Source organism: Nyctibius grandis, chromosome 8 (genome assembly GCF_013368605.1).
Source record: "Nyctibius grandis isolate bNycGra1 chromosome 8, bNycGra1.pri, whole genome shotgun sequence".
Taxonomy (NCBI): Eukaryota; Metazoa; Chordata; class Aves; order Nyctibiiformes; family Nyctibiidae; genus Nyctibius; species Nyctibius grandis.
In genome coordinates, this window is record NC_090665.1 from 22,745,027 (window position 1) to 22,768,167 (window position 23,141).

General features: G+C 40.5%; 1 protein-coding gene across 1 annotated transcript in view; it reads left to right on the forward strand.

Annotated features, from left to right (window-relative positions):
* Nucleotides 1–10,381, forward strand: part of LOC137666520 (vesicle-associated membrane protein 2-like) — a 37,399-nt gene extending 27,018 nt beyond the window's left edge. The window contains exons 2-4 of the mRNA XM_068406599.1: nt 4,499–4,613; nt 8,152–8,310; nt 10,322–10,381. Coding sequence (XP_068262700.1) covers nt 4,499–4,613; nt 8,152–8,310; nt 10,322–10,381 — 334 coding nt within the window. The remainder of the gene's footprint in view (nt 1–4,498; nt 4,614–8,151; nt 8,311–10,321) is intronic.
* The last annotated feature ends 12,760 nt before the right edge of the window (nt 10,382–23,141 follow it).

Sequence of the window (23,141 nt, forward strand, 5' to 3'; positions counted from 1 at the left end):
CTGGGATGCATAGAAAATTGCCTCCTTTATTTCACTTTTTATAGGGATCATTAGTCAAATCTTCTGCTGCATTGATGCACTTTCACTGCCCCCTCCTCTGAGCTTTGCCAGCTGATACCAGCTAAAGCTGTCTGATGTAATTCTCACTTTCCTCATGCTGTAACCTTTAGCTGTGTGTTTCTCACTATTTAAGTCTGAGGGGCAGAAAATAATTCCTGCTATTAGAAATAGGTTGTGAGCTTTGATTTGGAGTCAGTAGCTGAAGAAGAGGGGAGCAGAAGGATGGCAACAAAGAGGCCTGGGCTGCTTTGCCACAGGCTTCTTGTACCAGTGAGTAAGTTACTTAATCTGCGTGTACCTGTTTCCCAGCCATATGCAGGGGTAATAGCTTTTCCTTAGCTTATTGCAGTGTTGTTAGGATAAAGACTTTGAAGGGATTAGGTCGTGTAGCTGGAGGCTTTAAAAGCACTTTGGATGGATAAAACAAGTTGCTGAAAGCAGCTATCAAGGTCCTAACGTAAACTGTACCAAAGTCACAGTGGTGGCCTTCCCCCTGGTACTCACGTTGTGCATCTCCCTTCCCTAGCCTAACACAAGAAATTTCTCCTATGTACCTCACACACATGAACAAAAATGGAAGTATGTGTCAGGCAGCTTCCCAAAACAGTACGCACACAGTCATCCTTCATGTTCTTTCAGCCAGTGCTGAAATGGAAAACAGTAACACTGGATATCTCCAATTCTCTCTTAATTAGAGTTGCAGCTCCCTTAAACCATTAGAGCTAAGTAGTAAATTGCTTCCAAAATATCCAGCTGAGATGAGAAATCTCTTAGTCATGATTTTGACCTACCAGTTTCAGGCCCAGCACGTAACCAGAAGAACTGAGGATGTCTGTCAGCTGAGACTGTTTTACTGAATCACTAGGACAGTCCCCCAATGTGTCTTCATAGGTAGCTGCATACACACACAGATCCAGCACCTGCTTTCAATCAGCTGGCTTGCTCACGTGCTAACTGAAGCAAAATCTGGCATGGTGGGGAGCAAGGATGTCACGAATGTTATACAAAGAACAACCTAACTGCCAAGGCTCTAAGCATGTGGTACTGTTGTCCTGAAGTTAGTGTACTCGTCACTCTCCCAAAATGTACCTCAGTGCTCTGACATCGCAGACTGGTTGCCATTTAAGAATATTTGCTAGGGATTTATACCCTTTTTTACCAACAATAATAGAGCTTTGTTCCCCCTTCAAAAATAATTTGACCTGTTCTTGGGAGTGAAGGTTCTCAGCATTAATGGTAACTTTTTTCCTTTTCCTAAAAAAAACCCAAACCAAACCCACAAGTCTGATGGCTAGAGGCCCAATGATGGAGCTTTTATATGGATTTTGCATTCTTTTGAAGCTCCCAAAAATCATGCCAGGCCATGAGAAGTAGGACTTTAAAATTGTGATGCTTCATGTATTTCAAAAGGAAGCCTCTCTAACATAGTGCTAATGTTTTGCATAAATTTCTTTGAATAATGCTTCTGAGAAATTATAAACTGATATGACACCATAGAGAGACAATAATAGAAGAATTATGTAAATGTAGGTTGGACTTTCATTCTATAATTTTTGCACTAAGATATCCCAGAGAATATTGGTGCTTTCCAGTGATGTAGGCCTTCGGTTCCCTTCTTTACTAGAAAACTTAGGTTCAAAGACAAACTCTTAACGGATGCCTTGTGGGACTGGAGCCACATTAGCTCAGAGGTACTGCCTTCTGCTGCTGCCCAGCCAGGATGCTTTCTACAGAGCTCAAACACTGGTAGGGCTGAGCCAGAAGCATGGAGACCCCTCTGTCCTGTTCTGAAGTGCCTTGGGAGGCTGGGAAGAGGAGAGATGATGCAGGTATCTTTGTGCTTGTTTTGTCTATTTTGGATATTACATGCTGACTAATGACGAGAGAGGGCTCATGCCTTGTTAACCTGCAAGAGCTGCTGGTGGCATTAAAGCCCTATGCTTAAGGATTGACTTCCTAGAGCCTGCCTGGGAACCTGTGCTATGCCCTCTGCAGCGGGTGCTGAATCTCTTCTGGTGAGTCTTCTGCTTGTGGCAGCTTATTGCTCTGACCCACGAGGCAGTGAGCGAGGCAGCTGCTGTTACTGTGTAAGGAGAGCGCAGCTCCAGAGACAAAAGGTTTAGAAAGAGTAGCTCTGCACAGCAGGCATCACCCAGCTCTGGTTACTCTTGTATTAGATTTTATGTAATTAATTAAGATGGGTACATTAATTACAAGCTTGCTGTACCTTAGCATAAAGATTGCGATCTCTCTTTGGTAGTTACAGTAACTTCTGCTGGATGGTCAGGGCAGCTGTAAAAACACCCATTCTTCCCATCCATTCCTCCCTTACACAGGGAGCAGAGAAGCCCCAGGAATACAGTTGAAATCAAATTAGATGGCAGCAAGGATGCTGAAAGAGAACAGACTGGGAAATGTCTACTTTATGCCAAATCATTTTAAGAACAGCTTGGGACGTGCAAAAAAAGATGAAAATTACTGGGCAGAAAAGGTATATGGCAAGCACTGAACTTTTGAGTTATCACACAGCTTTGACCAAGAACGCCACTGCACTTACAAGCTACGCTTACTAGCGGAAACGTATGGCCAGGAAAAATACTTCTCACGCGCTTCCCTTCTCTTTTCTCTGGGATGCTAACAGGACATAGCTCAAGAGGGGAGCTCTGTTAACGTTTGTAGTAGTGAACAGTGTGACACGATGTTTCCACAGAAAAAATTCTGCTTGAACACAAGCAGATTGATTGGGAAAAAGCCTATTTACTTCCTTGACTGCAAAGAAATTTCACGATTTCAATTTTAGCTCTGTTGTACCAGGAACTCCCTTTGAAGTTGTTAATGCTCCAGGGAGAATCTTGTTTTGCGTTATTTAAGTCTGATACACATTATAGTCAGGTTTTGATCCTTTGTGAAAACAGCATAAACTCAGAATAAATCCTCTTGGGATCCTGGCCCATGGCCCTTCAATGGAGTAATTCCGTGGCATCTGTCTGCAGCAGCATCTGGTCTTTTATGTTTTTAATAGTGGCTGTGAGGTCCTCAAAGGATGAGCAATTTGTGTACAGCTCAAGTTCTCTTCTTTCAACTAAAGCTTGATAATGACGTTCTCACACACATTTTTTTTTTTTTTTTTTTTTTTAACTGCAAGACACAGCAGTGCTCCAGGTCTGCAAACAGCTGCTCCATCACTGGGAGTCTGTGAGGGTCAGTGTTATCTGTAGGGATCTCAGCCCACAGGCGATACTGTCAAACTGAATTCTGCAGCTTAAGGTACCTTTGGGGAACTAAGTTTAGTGTCGTTAGGCACTTTGACAGTATATTAATGGGGCCATAATTCCAGCAGCATTAATCAGACCCTAGGATGTAAAAGGGAATGATTCACAGAGAAACACTGTGTTCTTTCCGTCTGTCACTGTGGAAAGGTATTGGTAATGCATGAGTGGGATTTGTGATATTTTTCAGTTCACATGCTTAGGGATTTCCTCTGCAGCTTCAGGAAGGGTATTACTTCTCTGCAGGAAGAAGTGACAGGGGTCCCTTGAAAGGAAAGGTAAGGTTTCACAGGTTAAAGTCTGGGTGTGAAGAATGACTGGCTAAGGTTGAGACACCCTGTTCAGGCTGGCAGGGTGACTTGCCTGCACAAGCTCATGCACTGACACAGACCGGATCTGTTGTTGGATTTTAAGGGACTATTGTTTTGTCTTTTGTTTTAAAGCAAGCTGGGGAAAGCCAATGTTGATGCTTAAGAAAAGAGCTGCAGCACAGGAGATCAGGGCTTTGTTCACAGCATTGCTGCAAATATTCATCCAGGGTCCACGGCAGATGTTCAAGCCTGGCCAGCTGCTCTGGTGGGGTATTTGGTGACCACCGGTGGGGTGGTTAAGCATTGCTGAATGCCTGAGATGACTAACCCCATGCTGTGTGCAAGTCTCACCCCCACTTCCTCCTTCATTTCTTTCTCATCTCCTTTTGTTTATCTTTACTTGGTTAGCTTCCAGCCAAACACTGAGGAGCAGGGGAGTGCATCATTCAGCATGCTGAGGAGGAAGGCATGGTGGCAACCCTGGCTCCAATAGCATCAACACAAAATACCTGGAGCAGAATCTGTTTCCTTAGTGGGACGTAAGCTCTGCCCTGCTAGTCAGGCCTGTCATCAGTTTGGCCATTGGCCTAAGTTAGGGCAGATAATCTGAATTGCTTGCTGTTTAAAAAGGCAGCAAGGGAGGGGAAGAGTTTGATATGGTCCTATCAAGAAATAGTGTGAAAACTAATTGCAGCATGGGAGGGAATGGGACACCAGGGCTGTGATCCAGGAATGGAGAATGTGGGCTGTGAGATGATGGAAAACTCTTTTTAAGGGATACGTACTTTTGACTAGTTCCAGAAAAAGGGTAGTGAACAAGTGAAGATGGTTTCAGTCACTTTTTATATTCTCATCTAGGTCTGCTCCAGCTCCTACCCAAGGTCCCACCAGTGCTGGGGCTGCAGGACCACCTCCTACTACCAATGTGTCAAGCAACAAACGGCTGCAGCAGACACAAGCCCGGGTGGATGAGGTAAGTGGCTCTAGGTGATTTGTTGCTCACCACAAGGGTGCTGATGTGATTATTTTTTTTCCTTTAAGATGCTTTCCTCCCTAGTGATCTAGCAACTCCTGCTTGTCTGAAGGCAGTGGATCTAGAAAATGAGGTTTACCAAAGGATGGCATTTATGAGGAGGCAGATAGTACAAGAGAGATGCTGAGTATGAACATCCTTGTGCCAGTAACACTTCTGCAGAATAAACGTCGGTATTGGTGCCAATTCAGGAATTCATCCCAGACAGGCAGGTTAGGAGGAAATGACATAGTGGAACCAGCCCTTTTAATGTGTTCCTACGTTCCTAAAGGTTAGACACTAATCTCACAGACTGTTTCACAGGACAGACCGTCGGCTTCTCATAGATAGATTCAAGCCATGAGAATTGTACAGTGGAGGGCTGTGTTCATTAGCCTGAGCTCTATTGATTAATCATCACGATTTATCCCCAAAGAACAGAACCCACACATGATGTCATAACACCATCTTCAACAAATCCCCACTCCTTTTGTTGGTCTTGGAGGACCACGTGCCTGTTCCAGCATGGATCCTTAAATTCTTGTAGCATGCAGACTACTCCGCTACCTTGGCTGTAATGCCAGGGTCCATCTGACTGCTGTGACAATGGGAATAAGTGAGCACACCACCACTCATGGGTGTAGTCCCTGAGTGTACCAGCAGTACAGTAGCAGCTGTAGCATCCTTGCACACCTGCTGTGCAAGTTTGTGTGCTGGGTATTGAGTTTTGCTAAACCCCTACAAAGACTTAAGTAGCTAATCACTTACTATCCATGGGGAAATGGCCAGGGCTTGTGCGATTCTTTAATGCCAATTCAAAAAAATATACATTAAAAAATATCTATTTATATGCATAAAGGCCTCTATTTTCAAAAGCTGCAGGTATGCTTTAAAAATAGTAGAGAAAACCTCACAGCATCCAGCTCAAATGCATTTCTTAAGATGAATTAAATACACATGTCAAATTAAGCTTTGTCTTTTTGAGAACTTCTTTACTGAAGATCTGAAACGGGGTCTTTCTGGGCTCCCCATTGCTGATGCTCAGAGCTGATCACAAGAACACCCTCTGGCTGCAGAAATGTCTGCAGAAATTTCTAGGCCTGGTTCTCTCATTATCACTGATTTTCACATCACACTAACTTCATTGACATCAGTGGAGTGTCTCAGTGGGGAAAGGAATATTACATTTCAGCTTTTGTGTTAGGTCAGAATAATGAAATAAACTTCTTGTCCTGAACATATTGTATAATGATGGTGCTGTAATTGTTTATGTGAGCTACAGCAAAAGTAATTGTCCCTAGAAGAAGAAAAATAATTACTAATTACTGTCTAAAACAAGTGATGCAAGTCAGATATATAGGGCTCTTCAAGCAGATCAATGGAGATAGCTCCAGTGAGGCTAGTGAACCCCTGCTTTGTGTTTAAGATACTCTGTATTCTGAGACGTTTCACTCAAGACCATGCAAGTTTGTCTTCCTGTGAAGCATGATGGAATAATCTTGGCAGGAACTCTTACCTAGTATGAGGGACAGTGAGTAGCTCTTAGATTTGAGGATTATGCAGGTGATAATCAGGGTCCATGGGGTTTTTTGCCTCCAGTTTGAGAGGGAGGCTGAGGTTGGTGTGGGTTTTGTGTGGATAGCACATGGTCAGCAGATCCTTGTTTAATAGGGAAATCAAAGTATAAGAATAGCCAAGGGAGAAAAATGCCACTGGGCTTTCAGTACTGTGAAATCACTAGGGTGAAACTGGTTTATAACACCTATGGATCTGATCTGTTAAGCATTGCTTTGACCTTCCTACTAGATCTTTCCTGGTTGTTTTTCTTTCATATCTTGTGGGAAAGTAATCTGTAGGTGGCACCAAACACCACAGGACTACACTCTCTGGTATTCTGCTCCAAGTGCTGTTCTGCACAGCACTTCAGCCCCAGACCTACAACTCAGCAACATGATCACAACTTTGCTTAAGAGAAAATTTTTAGTCTTAGTAAAATGACTGACATTTTTAATGCTATATCAATGCTGATATAGTATTTCAGCTATATCCATGTTGGGTTTTCTCCTCTGATTTCTCTAGGCATCCTAGAGCTTATTTTCTAAGGCTCAGATCTTGGGTTTAGTCTACACAAACATTTATTTATTTGATAAAAATGCAGTCTCTTGTCTGGACAAGTGTTCACTGCAGTGAGGTTAAATTCAATAAATAGTCCTGGGCAAAAAAAAGGAGAGAATGGGTAGGAAATGTTACAGTATTTTGTTTCAGCATTTTCACTACAAAACATTATGCCAAGACAAAATTTAGCTAAATACTAGCTGAGAAATGAAAACAAAAGGGTTTTTTTTTTTTATTTGATATGAAGTGAAATGCTTGGAAGGTTTTGGTTTGGAAAAGCAAGTAAGAAAATTTGGGTTGACTATAACATTTGATTTTGGTTTAGGTTGGGTGGACAAGTGAAACAAATCTTTTCAGTTTTGGAACAGCATTTAACCCTATGCCAGTCCTTTCAAAGATTCTTGATACCAGATTCAAAGATACCAGTTTCATCTCACTGTATTTAAATAATGTATTTTTTTAATAACTCTGGGTTTTTGCAGGTAATAGTTAAATTATATTAAATACAAACAACATGGACTTCCTCATTACAGAGTATGAGAAGTAACAGACAAGCAAACATTTACTGCTAGAATATGTGGACGCAACTTTACTGAGATTGGTATACTGTCTAACATTTATGTTAGTGATAAATTTGTACAGGATTTCTATTTAGAGTTATTGGCTTCCTAGAAAAGGATTTTCATCTAAGTCCATGTATTAAATATATGCATGAATGGGCCTTACCTGTTGTGTACTGGCTGTGCACACTGTTTTCGCTGAGACTGTGCAATGAGGCAGCATGAGCTCCCTGCTACACTCAGGCTGAATTTTCCCAGGTAAAATTTTCTCCTCCTCCACTTCCAAGCAAGACTGGAAAGTCATCTTGTCCGAGAAAGATCTGCAGAATAAGTAAATTCCTTGGTCAGGAAATGCATACAGTCCCCTTTAGAGTGGCCTTTACCTAGCCAATTTCTCTAGTTCAGGTAAGAAAGTTATATTAAATGTATAAGGAAAATAATGGCTTGGTCTTAGTAATGACTGGACAAATGTCAACCAAATTGTAGTAGAGGTACTGGTCTCCAGTTTTTTGTATCTATAGTGAAGTAGCTAATTGTAGGCTAAAAGACATCAAAAGCTTTAAAGAAACTAATTATGATATTTCATAATGTTGCTTTATTTTTTACCTTTAAGGGCACCTAAGCACAGTACAGCTATGTTCGTCTTGTTCTCACTGTGTCTGTTTCCATAGGCATGGTTTTTGAGGCTCTGTCCAGGTAACTGCCATCACATACCATAATGGCAAATGGCTGGTTTCAGTATGACATGTGATATTGCAGAGTGTGAACAAATGACCTTTGGCTTTTCTGTGTGTGGAATCTAACATGAGGCTGTGCCTTTGCAGGTGGTAGACATCATGAGAATGAATGTGGACAAGGTGCTAGAAAGAGACCAGAAGCTATCGGAGCTTGACAACCGGGCAGATGCATTGCAAGCAGGTGCCTCACAGTTTGAAACCAGTGCAGCCAAACTGAAGAGGAAATACTGGTGGAAAAATTGCAAGGTAAGGAATATATATTCTTGTTAAGAATCAATTCATGGCAGACATTACTTTCACTTGCATTTAATGGGACTTTGCTTGCAGGATGGGATCTCTAAGTGGTCTCTTCTTGTCAAGAGGAGAAAGAGATGCCTTGCTCTCTACGCTCCAGGATAATAAGTCAAGTGACTTTGATCTTTACCAGAACCTATTCTTTAGATAATTTCTGCAGTATATAAAATGTAGGTACGGATTTTGATGCTTCAGGTAATGCCTGCAGATAGGGATGGCAGAGCATTCCATGTTAATTCATGTCAGTTCCCTGTGTGAACCACAAAACCCGAACAGGTGTAGTGAATACCAGTAGTGGGAGAAAAGAAGCTTTTTCCTTGTGGAAGATAATCAGCCTCTTGATCTTTCTTTAGGATGGTGAACTACCAAAACCATACTTGGTTCCACAAACCGCTGTGAGAAGTGAGGAAATGACAGTCTCTTTTAAGAAGGGGCAGATGATGTAATTAGCTCTCTCCTGTGCTGTCTTCGAAGTCTCATTCTTTCCCATGAGCAGAGGGAACCTCACTCTCCTTTGCTTTTTCAGACCTCCTCTAGGATTTGTCTTTTCTGAACCCAGAAACTTCAGCTCCTCTTATTCACATAAGACCCCATATCCTTGCTTCTTTCTACTCATGCACCACCAACACATGAACACTGTGCCATAAGTTCAGTTTCATTTCCATTTTTCTTCAATACCATCTTTGTTGCTGACCATTCAGGTCCACCCAAATAAAACCACCTGTTCCTAGAGGAGAATCCCACATGTATCTCACCAGTCTGTTGCCTGCTTTCTCTCTTCAGTCCACAGTGCTATGAAATGTAAAGCAAGACAAAATATTCTGGGTAAACTACACACAAAACCACTCCAGAAATAAGTGGATCTAGGTTAGAAACTCAACTGTGCAGTTCCTCTGGGCCTTTTCTAGCTGTTGCCCAGTTGCTTTGCCTGACAGTGCAGGAAGCAGGGCTTTTGGGAGCTACATACACACATTTTGAGTTAGGTTCACCCACGTTGACTGCAGTCACCACAACGACCTACACTACACTAGACCTTCAAACCTACCCTCATTCTCCTTTCTACATTGTCCTTTCCTGCTTTACCCTGACAAATAGAATCTCCCTGTTCTTCCCCTGGCTCCCAAACTCTGGAAGAAGGGGGGAAAAATAAATAAATCTCCTGCAAGCCAATGGCTGGCTCTGTCCTCCAGGCCTATTTGGGGAGGAACAAAGGCCTTGATTTGACATGTCCATGTTTGTTGTTTTTCAGTCTTTCCATTCTCAGTGGGGTAATGATGGGAATTGGACTTCAGCATCTCTGGTGGCCTCATTAGCATTCAGCAAGTCTCATGTGGGGCCTCTACCCCACAGAACTCAGTGCTGGTATGGTCTGTGCACAGCTGGCTCTGATGTATCTGTTCTCGTGGGAACAGACTTCAACTTTGCAATGAGCTATTTCCAGGCTAACACACTGGAAACCGTGCTGGCTAGCATGGGCTACCTCTCTCAACAGCACAAGTACACAAAACCAGCACAAATAGCTGCTAGGCATTAGACATGTCCAACTGTCTCTCCCCTGACTGTGGGAATGTGGTGAAAAGTAATCAAGTTGCTCCAGTATAAAGTAGTACATGGCCATGTGTGAATCCAGCCACTTAAATCACCTCTGGAGTTGTTTTACTTTGGAAGTTTACTTTTTCTTTACTTTGCTGCTGGAAATGGACGAGGTTGGTCACTGCATGCTAGCTGATGGGCAAGAACTTGCTAGCTTTGACAAGAGGCTATGTCCATTGCTGGTGCTCAGCTGTTCCTAAAATTTAAGCTAAATTTGGGCCTTAACAAGTCTGTTGCAGTGAGTCTTTGCAAGAATTAAAAGTGCAAGGAAGGAGCCACTAAGTAAAAGCAAAAACACTGAGGGGTTAATGTCTTTTGTGTGAAAACCTGACTTTCTCTTTTTTTTTTTCTCGTAACTTTCTTTTTATAGATGATGATCATCCTTGGTGTAGTATGCGCAGTCATTCTCATTATAATTATAAGTGAGTAATTCATTTTATCTTCCGTTTATGATCTCAGTAGCTCTGTGACTTATGAAGTGCTGATGTATTAAAAAATAGAACAAATCAAAAAATGGATATATAACAGTTAAACTGATTAATTTGTGAAATTCCCCTTCTGGTGTCATGCTGTTATAGTGAGAATTACTGCAAACTCTCTGGGCACTTCTATAGGTAGAATTTGGTGACATTTAATGTATTTTACGTTAGCATGTTACGTAACTTTCCCTAGGATTAAAGACTTTCCCTTTTCATGTTTATATAAATTTTTATGCAGTCTCAGATATCTTCCTTTTTTTACAACCAGCGTCACAGTCCTGGTGCTTTCTAGTGAGAACAGTAATGCTTGAATTACCTCATGCCTATAAAAAGAGGATGAAGGCCTACACGCAAACAGGTATCTGACAGATTTTTTTAAAAGCATGTAGGTGCCTAGTTCCCACCAAATCAGCTGGAATTTGAGATGTTGGTGCTTCTGAAAATCCCTTTGCATCTTGAATACCTAAAGATCATAAAGATGGCCCAAAGTTTTACTGAGTCCTTGTCTCGAAAGGTCCTCTCATTCCACACATTTGTTACAGGAAAGATAGCATATGAGTGAATAATAGAAGTCGTGCTGGTTGGGAGCCAGGGATCTTGTAATGACAGGAACTGAACATTTTATTTATGTAACCTCTGTGTTAGCAACAGCCGTTATGTGACATAACTGTAATAAGGCATTAACTCCTAGAAGGGAGATTTCTTGAATTAGACAATCCAGCTAGTAACCCAGAAGAGATTCACCAGGAGGCTAGACTGTGGATGTCAATTAATTCCCAGCTCTCAAATTACATGCCTTGTATCAGCATGTTTCCATTTTCCTCTGTTGCTTCTGTAAAGAGGGCTTACAGAATCACCTGTAAACATGACTAAATGGATTGAGATACATGTGGCAGTTTATTAGTCTTGTGAACACTGGCACCAGAGTGACCCAGAATAATTCTAGGGTTTCGTAACACTGATACAGCAAGAATGGGAAATGGCTAGATATTAATTAACTATATTAACTGGGTACTCGAGGCAGCTGGCTTCAAGGGAAAGACGGGCCTTTGTTCTGCAGTCTAATGCAGCAACCTGGGAAGACAGATGTGCAGCCATTGAACTGATTGCTGTGTATATATGCATCATTGAGCATTATGTGTATCTTAACAAGAGAAAGTAAAAAGCAGACAAGATAGCTCATAATTTCTCCTTAGAAGTTAAGGCTAAAATTATATATAAATCATAACATTATTTTCCTCCTGGTTTTAAATGTTGGATGCCTGTCCTGGTAAGTTTAGAAACAGAAATAGCAGGTTTGACATGGCTTAGGTTGGGTTTTAGGGTATTTAATCAAAAACTTGAGTGTCACATCATCAAACCCAGGTTATGGCTCACTATAGTGAGATCTAGTGCAAGTTTAGTGAGATTTAAATGTGTTTAAGCTCTGGATCTCGAATTATTTTTTCAGTCTATTTGATCCTTCTGTAATAGTGCCTAAAGGTTGCAGCTTCAGGAAGGACCCTGTTTATTGAACTCAATGATGTATTTATTTACAGTAGCTCTCAAGTATATGTTTCAGTCCTGTTGACGTCAAGCGTCCAAGTGCTGTCACAGAGAAGGCCTGCGTGGCTTCTCCAGTCACTGATTTGAATGGGATCATTCAAAGATCATACAAGATCATGCAATAAATTGGTAGTTCCTCACAGCAACAAGCTACCATGGGTGGTGAAGTGGCCCAAGCCAGGCTTCCTACCATCCTGGTAGTGGGGCCCTGGAAAAGCAGGCTGGCTCCCTGCTGAAGGAAGAATTACAACACGTAGGACTGCCAGTGTTGCTGGAGCTGGGGATGGCGGCTAACATCACCATCAGTCCTGGCCCTATCGAGCCACAGTCTCCCCTGCTTTCCACTCCAGTTGTCCCTCCAAACTCCTTTTGACACAGGAGCAGCATCCCCATTCCAGCTAGGAAGGCATACTGTGTGCAAGACATATCATGCTCTTTCAGCAAAGATGTGCTAAAGGTGTTTGCCATCCTCTGACAAGACACACTTCTGTGAGATAAAGCACAACAGTAACTCTGTAATAACTGTTGGTTTATGTCTTTTTTTTTTTTTCCCCTTCTGCTTCCTTTCCCAGTTTATTTCTCCACTTGAAAAAGTGAAGAAGGAAGACTTGGCACAACCTTGTTCATATCAACCAACGATATCAGTGTTCCTTTGTTGAACTCCGCTTTTTAATTCCCGGTGTCTTGGGATTTTTTGCTTGTAATAACCCGTAAGCATTCGGTGTGGTGTGTTTTGGAATTCTGTTGTTTCCACAAGAAACTGTACCAGCTAAATACTGCCAAGTAGTTCCATACACTGTCTTATCACTGTGTCTTATAATGTGTACTCACTGACCTTCAGAAAGTGTAGGATATGAAAAGCATCCTGAACATCTCGGAATCAGAGAATGCAGCTATGGGGAAGCTCCCGCTTAAAGGGACACTGTCAGGTGAATTGGACCCAAACCTAAGGTTTGCAGCAAACACTAGAGCCAAAATTCTCAATCTGAGCACCTAAAGCTGGATGACAAAATCCACTATCAGATGTAACTTTTTGAGGTAGTGAGTATCTGCTACTCCCATTGAAGAGAGTGGTGCCTGCAAATATTCATGTAAGATCTTATTTCAACTTAGCCAACCAAACACAGATTTTTTTGAGATTAGTTGTGGTATCCAAGTCTAAAAACTTTGCCTGCAGAAAATAAATAGGACTGGATTATCATCTTTTATGGATTTATATTTTTTCTTATGAGGTGTTCTGTACAACCAGGATGGCCTCAGTATGAAAGCCAGAAAGAAAACTGTATGACAACCGAAAAAGCATTAGCTAGCACAATCTCAAAAAAGCCAAGTGAAATGCAAAAATGGTAATACAAGCATCATCCATGACCGAGATAGAGACTCTTGCTAAAAACTCAAGGCACTGTTGGTCAGTCTTCATGGGACTCTCTTGAATGCCAATCCCCAATACTTAAGTCCCTAACGTAAAGCACATGAATAACTTTGGTGATGGCTGTGGCTTCCCAGCACAATTGTAGGAAGCTACCTCTGCCCCATTTTGCAGAAATGGTCCCCACTGTGAGGACTGTTCAAAAATCAGAAAGAAGAAAGTGTGGGTAAATAGAGGGAACAGTGGAGAGAGGCCGAGAAAGGGAAGGGTGCCTAGCAAAGCTTTCCTGGAGAAGAGGAAGGCAGAGAAACACTGTTCCAAAGTGGTAGTGTTAATAGGCTTTTTAAAAATTTAATTTAATTTGTGTGTGCGTATAGTTCATAAACTATAGTGTTGTCTTTGTAATGTGCTCAGCTGAGATATTTTTCTTACTCAATTAGTTTAAATTAACATTTGATGTAATTAAGAGAAATTATATGTTGCGGTTTGAGAGAAAGTTCCTGTATGCTATTGTTGTAGGGTTTCTCCCAAATGTTGAATTCCTTGGTTTTTCTTTTTTAAATACTGAATAGTTTAATCATAGTTAAGCAAACTAAAAATGAGTTATCAAATTTTGAGCCAGGAAATTTTGGAAGGGTCTTTTTAGGATAACTCCTTCAGAATTTCTAAGAAGAATTTGTAGAATCAAAAAAAAATATTGGGTTGTTTTTTCTTTTTTTTTTTTGTCTGCAATTTAATTAGGGCATAGAAATGGTGATGATAGTAGTGTAAATATTCCTACTGTGGAGCATCTCTCTTGACATGGTCTTAGATTAAAGAAACAGAGACCCAGAGCAGTTCGTTGCAGTGGATGTATATACAAATCATGCTTAAGTAGAATTTTGCAGAGAGAATAAGCAGTGATCAGTTGGAAGGTTTCAGTTGCATTTTTTCCCCTGCATATTTATTATTTCATATTCGCATGTACTGTTTCATATCATTAAGTAGTAGGTGGCCACAGTCTTAATGAAACTTAACTTTCAAAGTTGCTAATGTGCTACTGGACTTCCTGGTATGCCCTGTTCACTTCAGTCCTTCAGCTGAGTGAGTACATAAACAATTCTAAAATACTTGTGGGCCAGACAGAAAACTCTGCTGTCATTAAGGGCCTGACTCCATGAGGTGCCACAACTGAATGCTATGTATAATTGAGCCTTCGGTGGAAAAGGAATGAGCTGTCCAACTTCAGGACCCTTTTTAAACCACTAAGACATTTGGCTAGCAGATATGAAATGATTACCTCCTAAGAGTGAGGCCCTGCCACCCATACCCACATTGAGCATGGCTTGATCCTCACAGGGCTTCTCTACAGGAATGCTGAAAGGACTCGAGATGAAGATCGCTTTCACCTGAGATTGTACAATCAGTAAGGTTATATGCTGATACAGATCCTTAAATGTAGACAGTTCCTTCTCCTATAAAAGTCTGAACTGACCACTTAGCTGATACAGCAGCAAATACACATCAAAGAGCTTGAATCCTCTAGCTACAAAGATGCAAAGTTTCCAAATGAAACTGTAATGAAACTGCTATAAGGATGCAAAGCTTACATCCTCCTAGCTAATGTATCTCAAGCAAGTTAATAATCAAAGTGGGAGCTTTAGGGGAGAGTGGAGAAGAAAAACTGCTGGTTGTGGAATGTGCACTCTTTCTCCCTCAAAACAGCAACTAATGGGGATGACTGCTAAATGTTGGTGAGAATTTGCAAGGAAGAGTTTATTCAAGAATCCTAGCCTCTAGTGGGTTGTAAAATGTTTATGAAGAGACAATATCCTCCTGTGTGCTAATGAAATATGCTGAATTAATGTGTTTAACTCTTTTGTTTGCTTGCGAATGCTCAATGTTTGCTAGTTGTGCTGCGCTGGTTGGTTGCAATTGGTAAGATAAGCCACGTAACATTTCTAATTCAGCGCAGGAAGCATGAACAATTGCATCCTTCCCTGATGTACAGACCCACAGTCGAACTGCTCCTGCAGAGGGCTAATTATTCTGCAAGGAGAATATGGTAGTATAGGACTGTTCAGGGTCATAGATTGTGCAACACCATCACCTATACGTAGACTGGTACAGAGGACAATCTATATAAACACAGTTGGAGATCTTATTTGTGTTGAAGCCAGGATTGATTGCTTTCCACTCACCGCCTCTACATTTAAAATGTCCATGCAGTTACAACTGCCTACTTGCAATAGTAAATTTCCCATGGAAAGGTTAACTCATTCTTGTTTAGTCAGCACTGGTTAGATTTTCAATTACTGGGTAAAATTTCAACTACTACTTTTCATCACTAACTACTGCCTAGGCTTGGGCTGGTAAAAAGGCACAAAGGGGCTCCCTTTTACTCACAAATGATCCCCAGCAAACGCTCAGGGGGCTGCAAGGCTGGTTGCTTTTTGACTGCCATCTTGGTGACTGAACTGAAGACTTCTCTGTCTGGAAGCAAGGATTTTGATAGCTTTAGCCAAGAGTTAGGCGTTGTTTGAGACTTGAATAGTCTATCCTTATAAGAAGTGCTTACTCTTCCTCTGATTTCTGGGCTACAGCTGTACAGCTAGGATGCTAGTATGATATGCTGTTCAGAAACAGCAGAGCTGAAATGGGATGGTTAGGAGCTGGTCTGTCCTTGTCCCACAGCTGCTGTTTGGCTTGCCAACATCAGCTTCTGAGGTTGAAGAAGTGTTATTTGCATCCACTATCCATAGGCTAGTAAGGTCCTGCTTGGGCATTACACCTTCTTCCTTCTAATTTAGCTCACCTTGCAACAATATAAATGTGGCTTTAAACCTAAAAAATTGGTACACAGGACTTGCAGGACAGAGTAGCGTGGGAGCCCAAACAGGGACACTTGACCTGATTTTCACTTGACAACATTATGTAACAGCACAGTCAATCCAATATAGTCCAACATAATCCAATATTATTAGAAGGAGGAGGGGAGAATCTGGTAAAGATTCCGAATGTAACCTAGGGTCTGTAAAACACGAAGTGATTTAGAAATGTAGTCAGTTTGATTTTTAAAGCTGGCACTTTAATTCTATTGGAACCTGCCTGAGGTTAGCCCTGGGAACAGTTCAGGCAAGTAAAATGCTTGGCTTTTTTTCTTTTTAAATAGTGATCTGCAATAAGGGACTTAAACACTCACAATGATGGAAGAACAGAACAGTATTAACTGTGCAAGGAATTAATTAGAACAGCCACAATCTGCTATGTTTTTGTCTAGGTAGCAAGGCCTTTTGAAATTCTCCTGTTTCTGTGTCTCATTTCTGTCACTGCTTCTCTGACGTGGCTTCATATAACTTTATGAACAGCTGAGCTACTTCTTGTCTGAATACAATGGATTTTAGCTCTTAAGAGCAAGTTCATGACTTGACATCTCTGTTAGAGCATACCTGTAAAATGGTGATGTCTGCTTCTCAGAAGTGCATCTACCATGGGAAACTCAAACTTCAGGAACTTTGAGAAGCTCAGATGTTACTCAACCCTTCTTCATGCTTTTACAGAGTGAGTTTTTCTCTGTTCCATGGGAAGGTTATCCACCCACTGGAAGTATGTATAATCTATTTTTTATGACAGCACCTTGATTGCACATGTTGGTACTAGACCTTCGTAAAGAATCTAGAGAGCACTTGGGTGTGATCCAGGATTTAGATCTCAACCCTTCTTCTCCTGGCCTTTAAACAGGGAAGAGTGCTAAACCACTAGCCATATAAGGCACTGGGCTTGCTCCCAATGTACACAGTGAGTACTGGAGAAAGGCCTCAAAGAGACCAAAGTCTTTTTGGTCTGGATATGTGTCCTGACCTGAACTTCAGACTTGTAACAGATCGTAACCTTTGGGCCTCCTGTGTAGCCAGAAGAGTGAGATGCTGTTCCAGCCAGTTATTCCTCTCACCTGATTTAGATCCCTTTTGACAGAAGAGATACATTTGAGCATGTGTTTCTTCATCTAAGAGAAAGCACAAGCACCCTCAAATTATCTTCTTTAAAAGCAAAACCAAAAAAGCTAAAGAATATAGTTTGAAAAAAAATGAATTGCATCTAGAGAAATGATTGGGTGAAGATTTCTCAGATGGTGACATATTTTCAGGAGGGAATGCTAGATTGGGATGTATGAAACAATCAACCAGATCCTCACATCAATTGTTTTTTCTTCATCTGGTCTCCTTCAGAAACACTTCTCTACTTCAAGAAAGGATTTTTGTTTTCCTCTTCAGCTTATTTCCCTTCTTTATTTCATAGAATCATAGAATCGTTTTGGTTGAAAAGGACCTTAAGATCATTGAGTCCAACCGTTAACTTTACACTGCCAAGACCACTGCTAAACCATGTCCTAAGTGCCGACATCTACATGTCTTGTGTGTCTCCATTGATGTGCTCAGTAGCTCTTTTTCTCCATTGAGAACCAGAAGACTGTCTGCCTTTAAACACATGCATAAAAAGATCTGAGCCACCCGAGGAGTTTACCTTTCTTCCTGATGCACTGACATTTAAAAGCTACATCTTACAATAAAGCAGAAAAACTGTGGGCAGTCCGATCACACGCAGTTTGGTGGAGTAAACACTTGATTATTCAACAATGAGTCAGTTCTGCAGTAGACCTCATTCTGTCATGACTGTATCGCAGCTGCTAACTCTCCAAAGCAAAAAATCATAACCTGTACTGGTTTAAAACATGAAATACAGCCTTGTTGTTCATAACGTAACACTCAACCAAAGAAGCCATGTGCTATGTTTAAAAGGGCAAAGTACTTGTTCTCAAAGAGAAAATATCATAGAGAACAACAAAGATAATTATGAAAAAAGTTTCTCCATTCTTTAGCTCTTCTCACAGTGTCCGGCTTCTCTATTATTCTTCAAGTCTCTCTTAGTTCTCTTAGAAAGCCTTTGTGTTTTTGAAGTGTAGCGTATTTGGAACATAGCCTTTTGGGGCTAGGGTTGTTCTGCTGCCCTCTGAGTTGACTCCCTGCCTCCTGCCGTATTGTTATCGTTGACCTCAATCAAAGTTGAGGCAGGCCTGAGTGGAGCAGAACCTCCTCCCCATAATGCCCTACTATCCTCAGACCAGCCTCCACTGATGGGACGAGAACACTGGAGGCAGAATATGGCTCCTGGATCTTAATTTGGTTCAAAATGATGGGATACAAAAGAAAGGATACAAATGACTGCTAGACAACAGCGTTTTTGCTACGCTACTTTAATTGTAACACTGGAATTTAATTAAATGTATTTAACATTTTTTGTAACAGAAATTTCATCAATTTTGATGGAAAAGAGAGGAAACAGCAAATTAGGATCGTGTGATAATGACAAAATTGGGAAACAGTTTAAGTGAAATATAGCCAACATTGAGTTAAACTCCTTTTTATAAGTGGCTACACCTAAAGGCACCTTTTGTATGTTAAAACTAAGCAGTGCTAGTCTATTGAAGTGCATATGGACTACTACTTAAAATGAACTGTGACAAATTGGTAGTTGAATTACTTCATTTCACTTTTTTCTTGAAAAGGGAGGAGATACATGCAGGAAGGATGATCTAGTATTTTTTGCAGAGAGCACCATTGGGGTATACCATCCAAAGACATGCTGCTGTTGTCAGCTGCAGAAGTGGTGAGGACTTCAGTCAAACAAGGGCTCCAAAGTGCTTGGTGCAGTAAAGATACATACTGAATGCCCACTTTGTTGTATAGCACTTCAATCTGCTAGTAATGAAATCTTTTTGACACAGCATGATTATTTAGCTTACCCTTGTTCCACTCTAGTATCTATGCTTGTCTACAAATAAATGGTCTAAGGAGAGGATGAAAAAATCACTTTGCTGAATCCGTTACATTTCTGCCATGTACATCGGAACACATGGTGGTAGTCTGAGCTTTTGTAATGAAAAGAGTTTAAAAGAATTAAGAGGTCTCAATATTTTAATCTATCCTTTGAAATTAGTTTCTCCTCCTGATAAGCTGCAGGTTTGTTTAAATAAGAGTAAATAATGGCAGCTGCTGTTGTTTTCATTTGATAAGATCAATGTTGAGATAGTGCATATAATGGAGCCACAAATTCATAGATGCACAATGCATAATTGTTTTCAGAAGTTCAGCTATCAATATTTATAATATTGACCTGAAAGGTGCAAACAATTTCTCCCGTTAGTCACGGTAGTGTTGGCTGGACCTGATAATTCAGTGGTCAGCTTGGCTACCGTGTCGCTAGCAAGCTACAGTGTACTAAATAATGCAAGTTCAGCCTGTCATGAAATTTAATGGGAAAAATGATTCTGAATAAAAGTAGAAATGTTAGTAAAGGCCATGGGTATACAGTTTTAAACCGTTACTTATTTAAGTATTATTTATCTATTATTTAAGTGATTAGCAGCTATACAAATAATCAAATTATTAGCTTCCAAAGCCTATTTATTAATGAATGAATATTTCTTTTCTTATTAGAAATGCTAATTTCAATCTATGTTCCATTTGCTTTTTCCCCAGATTGGAAATAAAATAAAATGCTAATGTAGCTGAGACACACTCACAGGTCTGCACAATAAAATGTTACTGATAGCCCACTACATGTCATGAAAAACATCATTACTTTGTCTTGTAAATGAAAAGTCCTCCCGCCTCCAACCACATACGTGGTAAAATATTAGTCACATTATGTATATCAGCACCACTGAAAGATTAGAAATTAGTACCTCCTACTCAAGAGCGGGGCTTAAAAACATCCTTTGTCTGTTGCGAAAATACATTTTGAGGGGGAAACACCAACTGTCGTAGAGGTTAAATTTTTATGTGACAACTCCTATTCTTTTTTCCTCCGCCCTTCCGAAAGAAGTACTTATATACGTAGACAGGCATTTGCCATTTGGGTGATGTTTTCTCTTTCCAAGTATGAAAGAGATGAAACATAGCCAGTATCTACTGTGAGCAACCTTTAGTTTGTTTTGCAGCATAAAAAGTTCTCTTACTGGCAATATATGGACTACTTATTATAAAATTTGTTTCAGTCATTGCAGGAAATGAGTTTGTAGCCAGCTAATTAGTATTTTCCTTAATGACTTATGCTTGAGTCTTAACACAGAAAAGCAGCCTCTGGAGGTGCTATCTAATCTATTCAGCACTGTAGATTTAAAATGGACAGATGGTTGAGTATTTCACACTCTCCAGCCCAGAGTGAAGAGCAAAGCATGCTCTGTTTTGGAAGCAACTTCAACATGTGCTTGAGCATGTAGAGAATTTCCGTTCTCTGTTTAAGACAACAAAAACCCCCTCATTTGTCCTTACTAAATCCAGGCCTGATATGGAATCTGTGCCATGTTCTAATTCAGGAGAGGAAAAGCCTTTCCTTTGAATGATAGAAAAATTAGGTTGGAAAGGACCCCCGGGGTTTATCTAGTCCAATCTCTTGCTCGAAGCAGGGCTACCTTTGAGGTTGGATCAGGTTGCACAGGGTTTGTCTTGACAAGTTTTTAAAGTCTCCAAGGCTGGTGATTCCACAGCAAATTCTGCCCTTGGATATATTCTCTGCCCCACCAAGGTTGATGAAGTGTAGTATGCACCTTCATAAGTCTATGTAGTTTATGTTTTTGCCTTTTTTTTTTTTGTGCACTGATTGGAGTCAAATTCAGATCTAGTGGGAGTACGTGCCACCCCTGTTTTTCAAAGAGCTTCCACTGACATCAAGAACTTTTCTTTCTTCCTCATTTACATTGGACTAAGCCAGATGCACTGAGGGTTCTCTCCCCTCTGTGTGTGTGAAGTTCGCTCCTCTGACACTGAAGCTGAGGATAGGCATAAGATCAGGTTCAGGACATCCGGTAAAGTCTAGTTCTGTACTGTCTGAGGTCAGTGACAAAACCTTGACTGGCTACTAAATTACTAGACTGGCAGCAAAGAAAGAAGAGGATTTACTGAGATTACTATTTCTCCTCACAAGTTACCTTAGCAATGCCACCCCTCTTTCAAATGCGCTGGAATGGCAATGAAAAACAAAAACCTTTCTTTTACCTCTTTCCTTTTAATTCTTCAAGCTTTACTTCCTCTAATAGGAATAACCAGAAATAAGTTTTCAGTTGCCCTTTTAAAAACTAAACTCCAGGCCAAATCTTTAATTGCATCCTTTTAAAGGCCACACAGTAGTGTTAAGATATATGGTAATGCACTCAGAAAGGATCTGAAAGTCTGTGCTGAGAACAGCATCTCTCACCTCGTAGACTCAGCTGTACTGAGCAAGAAATAGTGATTTGTGCCTCTACAGAAAACATTCCATTTGCATCTTATTAGAGCTACTGAGGAGGAAAAATAATGTTGTGGAGACCAGAAAATTTCTTAAAGTGCTTTACCTGGAGGTCAGTGGAATTCCATTTATAAATGATGAATGCATGCATTTTGATGCTAAAATTGTGATGACTTACAAAGTTTGATATTACTGTACTTTTCTGTGGACAGTGATTCTTTTTGAAGTGGTGAATGTATTTTCCAAGAATATTGTAGACATTTGTAACATGTATGTTTGTGCCAATAAATCTTGTTTTAAGAAGTTGCTTTTTTTATCATTTCTGTTACACACAGTTTAAGGACAGTTAAGCAGCTTCAGCTTTCATTCCCTCTCTGTGTTAAGTGCTAAAGGCTTATGGAAATTAAGATTTTCTAATTCACATTGAGTTTTTATATATTCAGTCTAATAGAAAAGAAAAAAAACACTTCTGTTGTATAAACAATAATGAACTCTGTACAAAAAAGGGAAGGGGAGAGAGTGGTACAACCATTAAAGTATTGTGGAGAGGAGCAGATGGAAGAATGTATTTAGTGCATTTGACCTTATTCTTAACTTTCTTAATGGTAACATGTTTCCTTTTAATAGGGTGCAGTTAACTCTGGGAACTAATTGCCACGCGACACTTAGTTCACAAATCTGGTGTGCTTTGGACACATTTTTTAAATGAAGTAAGAAGGATTCTCTGTGAGACGGATACAGACTCTCTTGCAGGGTTATCTTCTGCCTTAACTTAAAACAGCTGATGCTGGTCCCTAGTGTGATGGCTTAATGGGGCATGGTAACTCTTGTCTCATTATTGCTAGTGAGTAATTAAGCTCTTTGAAGGGACAAGAGGTGGAAGCTGCTTTTCTCCCCCTCCTAGTGACTACACGTACATTTTAAATACATACATACATCACAGTAACTCCTGGGTAGCTCTGCACTTTCATGCATCTGGGGCATTATTCTCATTCAACAGCTCTATTCTAATTTTGTTGCAAATCGACTCAGCACATATAAAGGGCACAGTATCGTCTCTCCTGACCCAAACACACCAAAACCAGGTAATGTCAAGATGCTTTCTTGTATGACAGTGCTTTATTAGTAAAACTATAGATTTTTCTTTGGTAACTCTTAGCATACCTGGCAATAAACTGGAGGCACTTTAAGTCTATGAGGAGGAGCTGGGAAAAAGCAATCACTGATTTCATACAGTGCATATTCTGGTTTCTGTAATGCAGATAAGGACTGAGAGGGTGAATTATGTTGATTGGCACATATGAATGTGATATTGAAGAACACAGGAAACTGATCAAAGCCAAAATAAAGCTTATGGTACTAATTAAGAGAGTGCAATGGGCTACACTCTTTAGCACTCTTATAATCAGGTTGCATAGTTAGCTCAGTTTTGTTGAAACAAAATATCCTAATTTCTGACTTTCGAGCTTACAAAGAACTCTAGCAAATGATAAAACCAAGTGAAAATGAAATTATGTGTAATGTAATGGAGA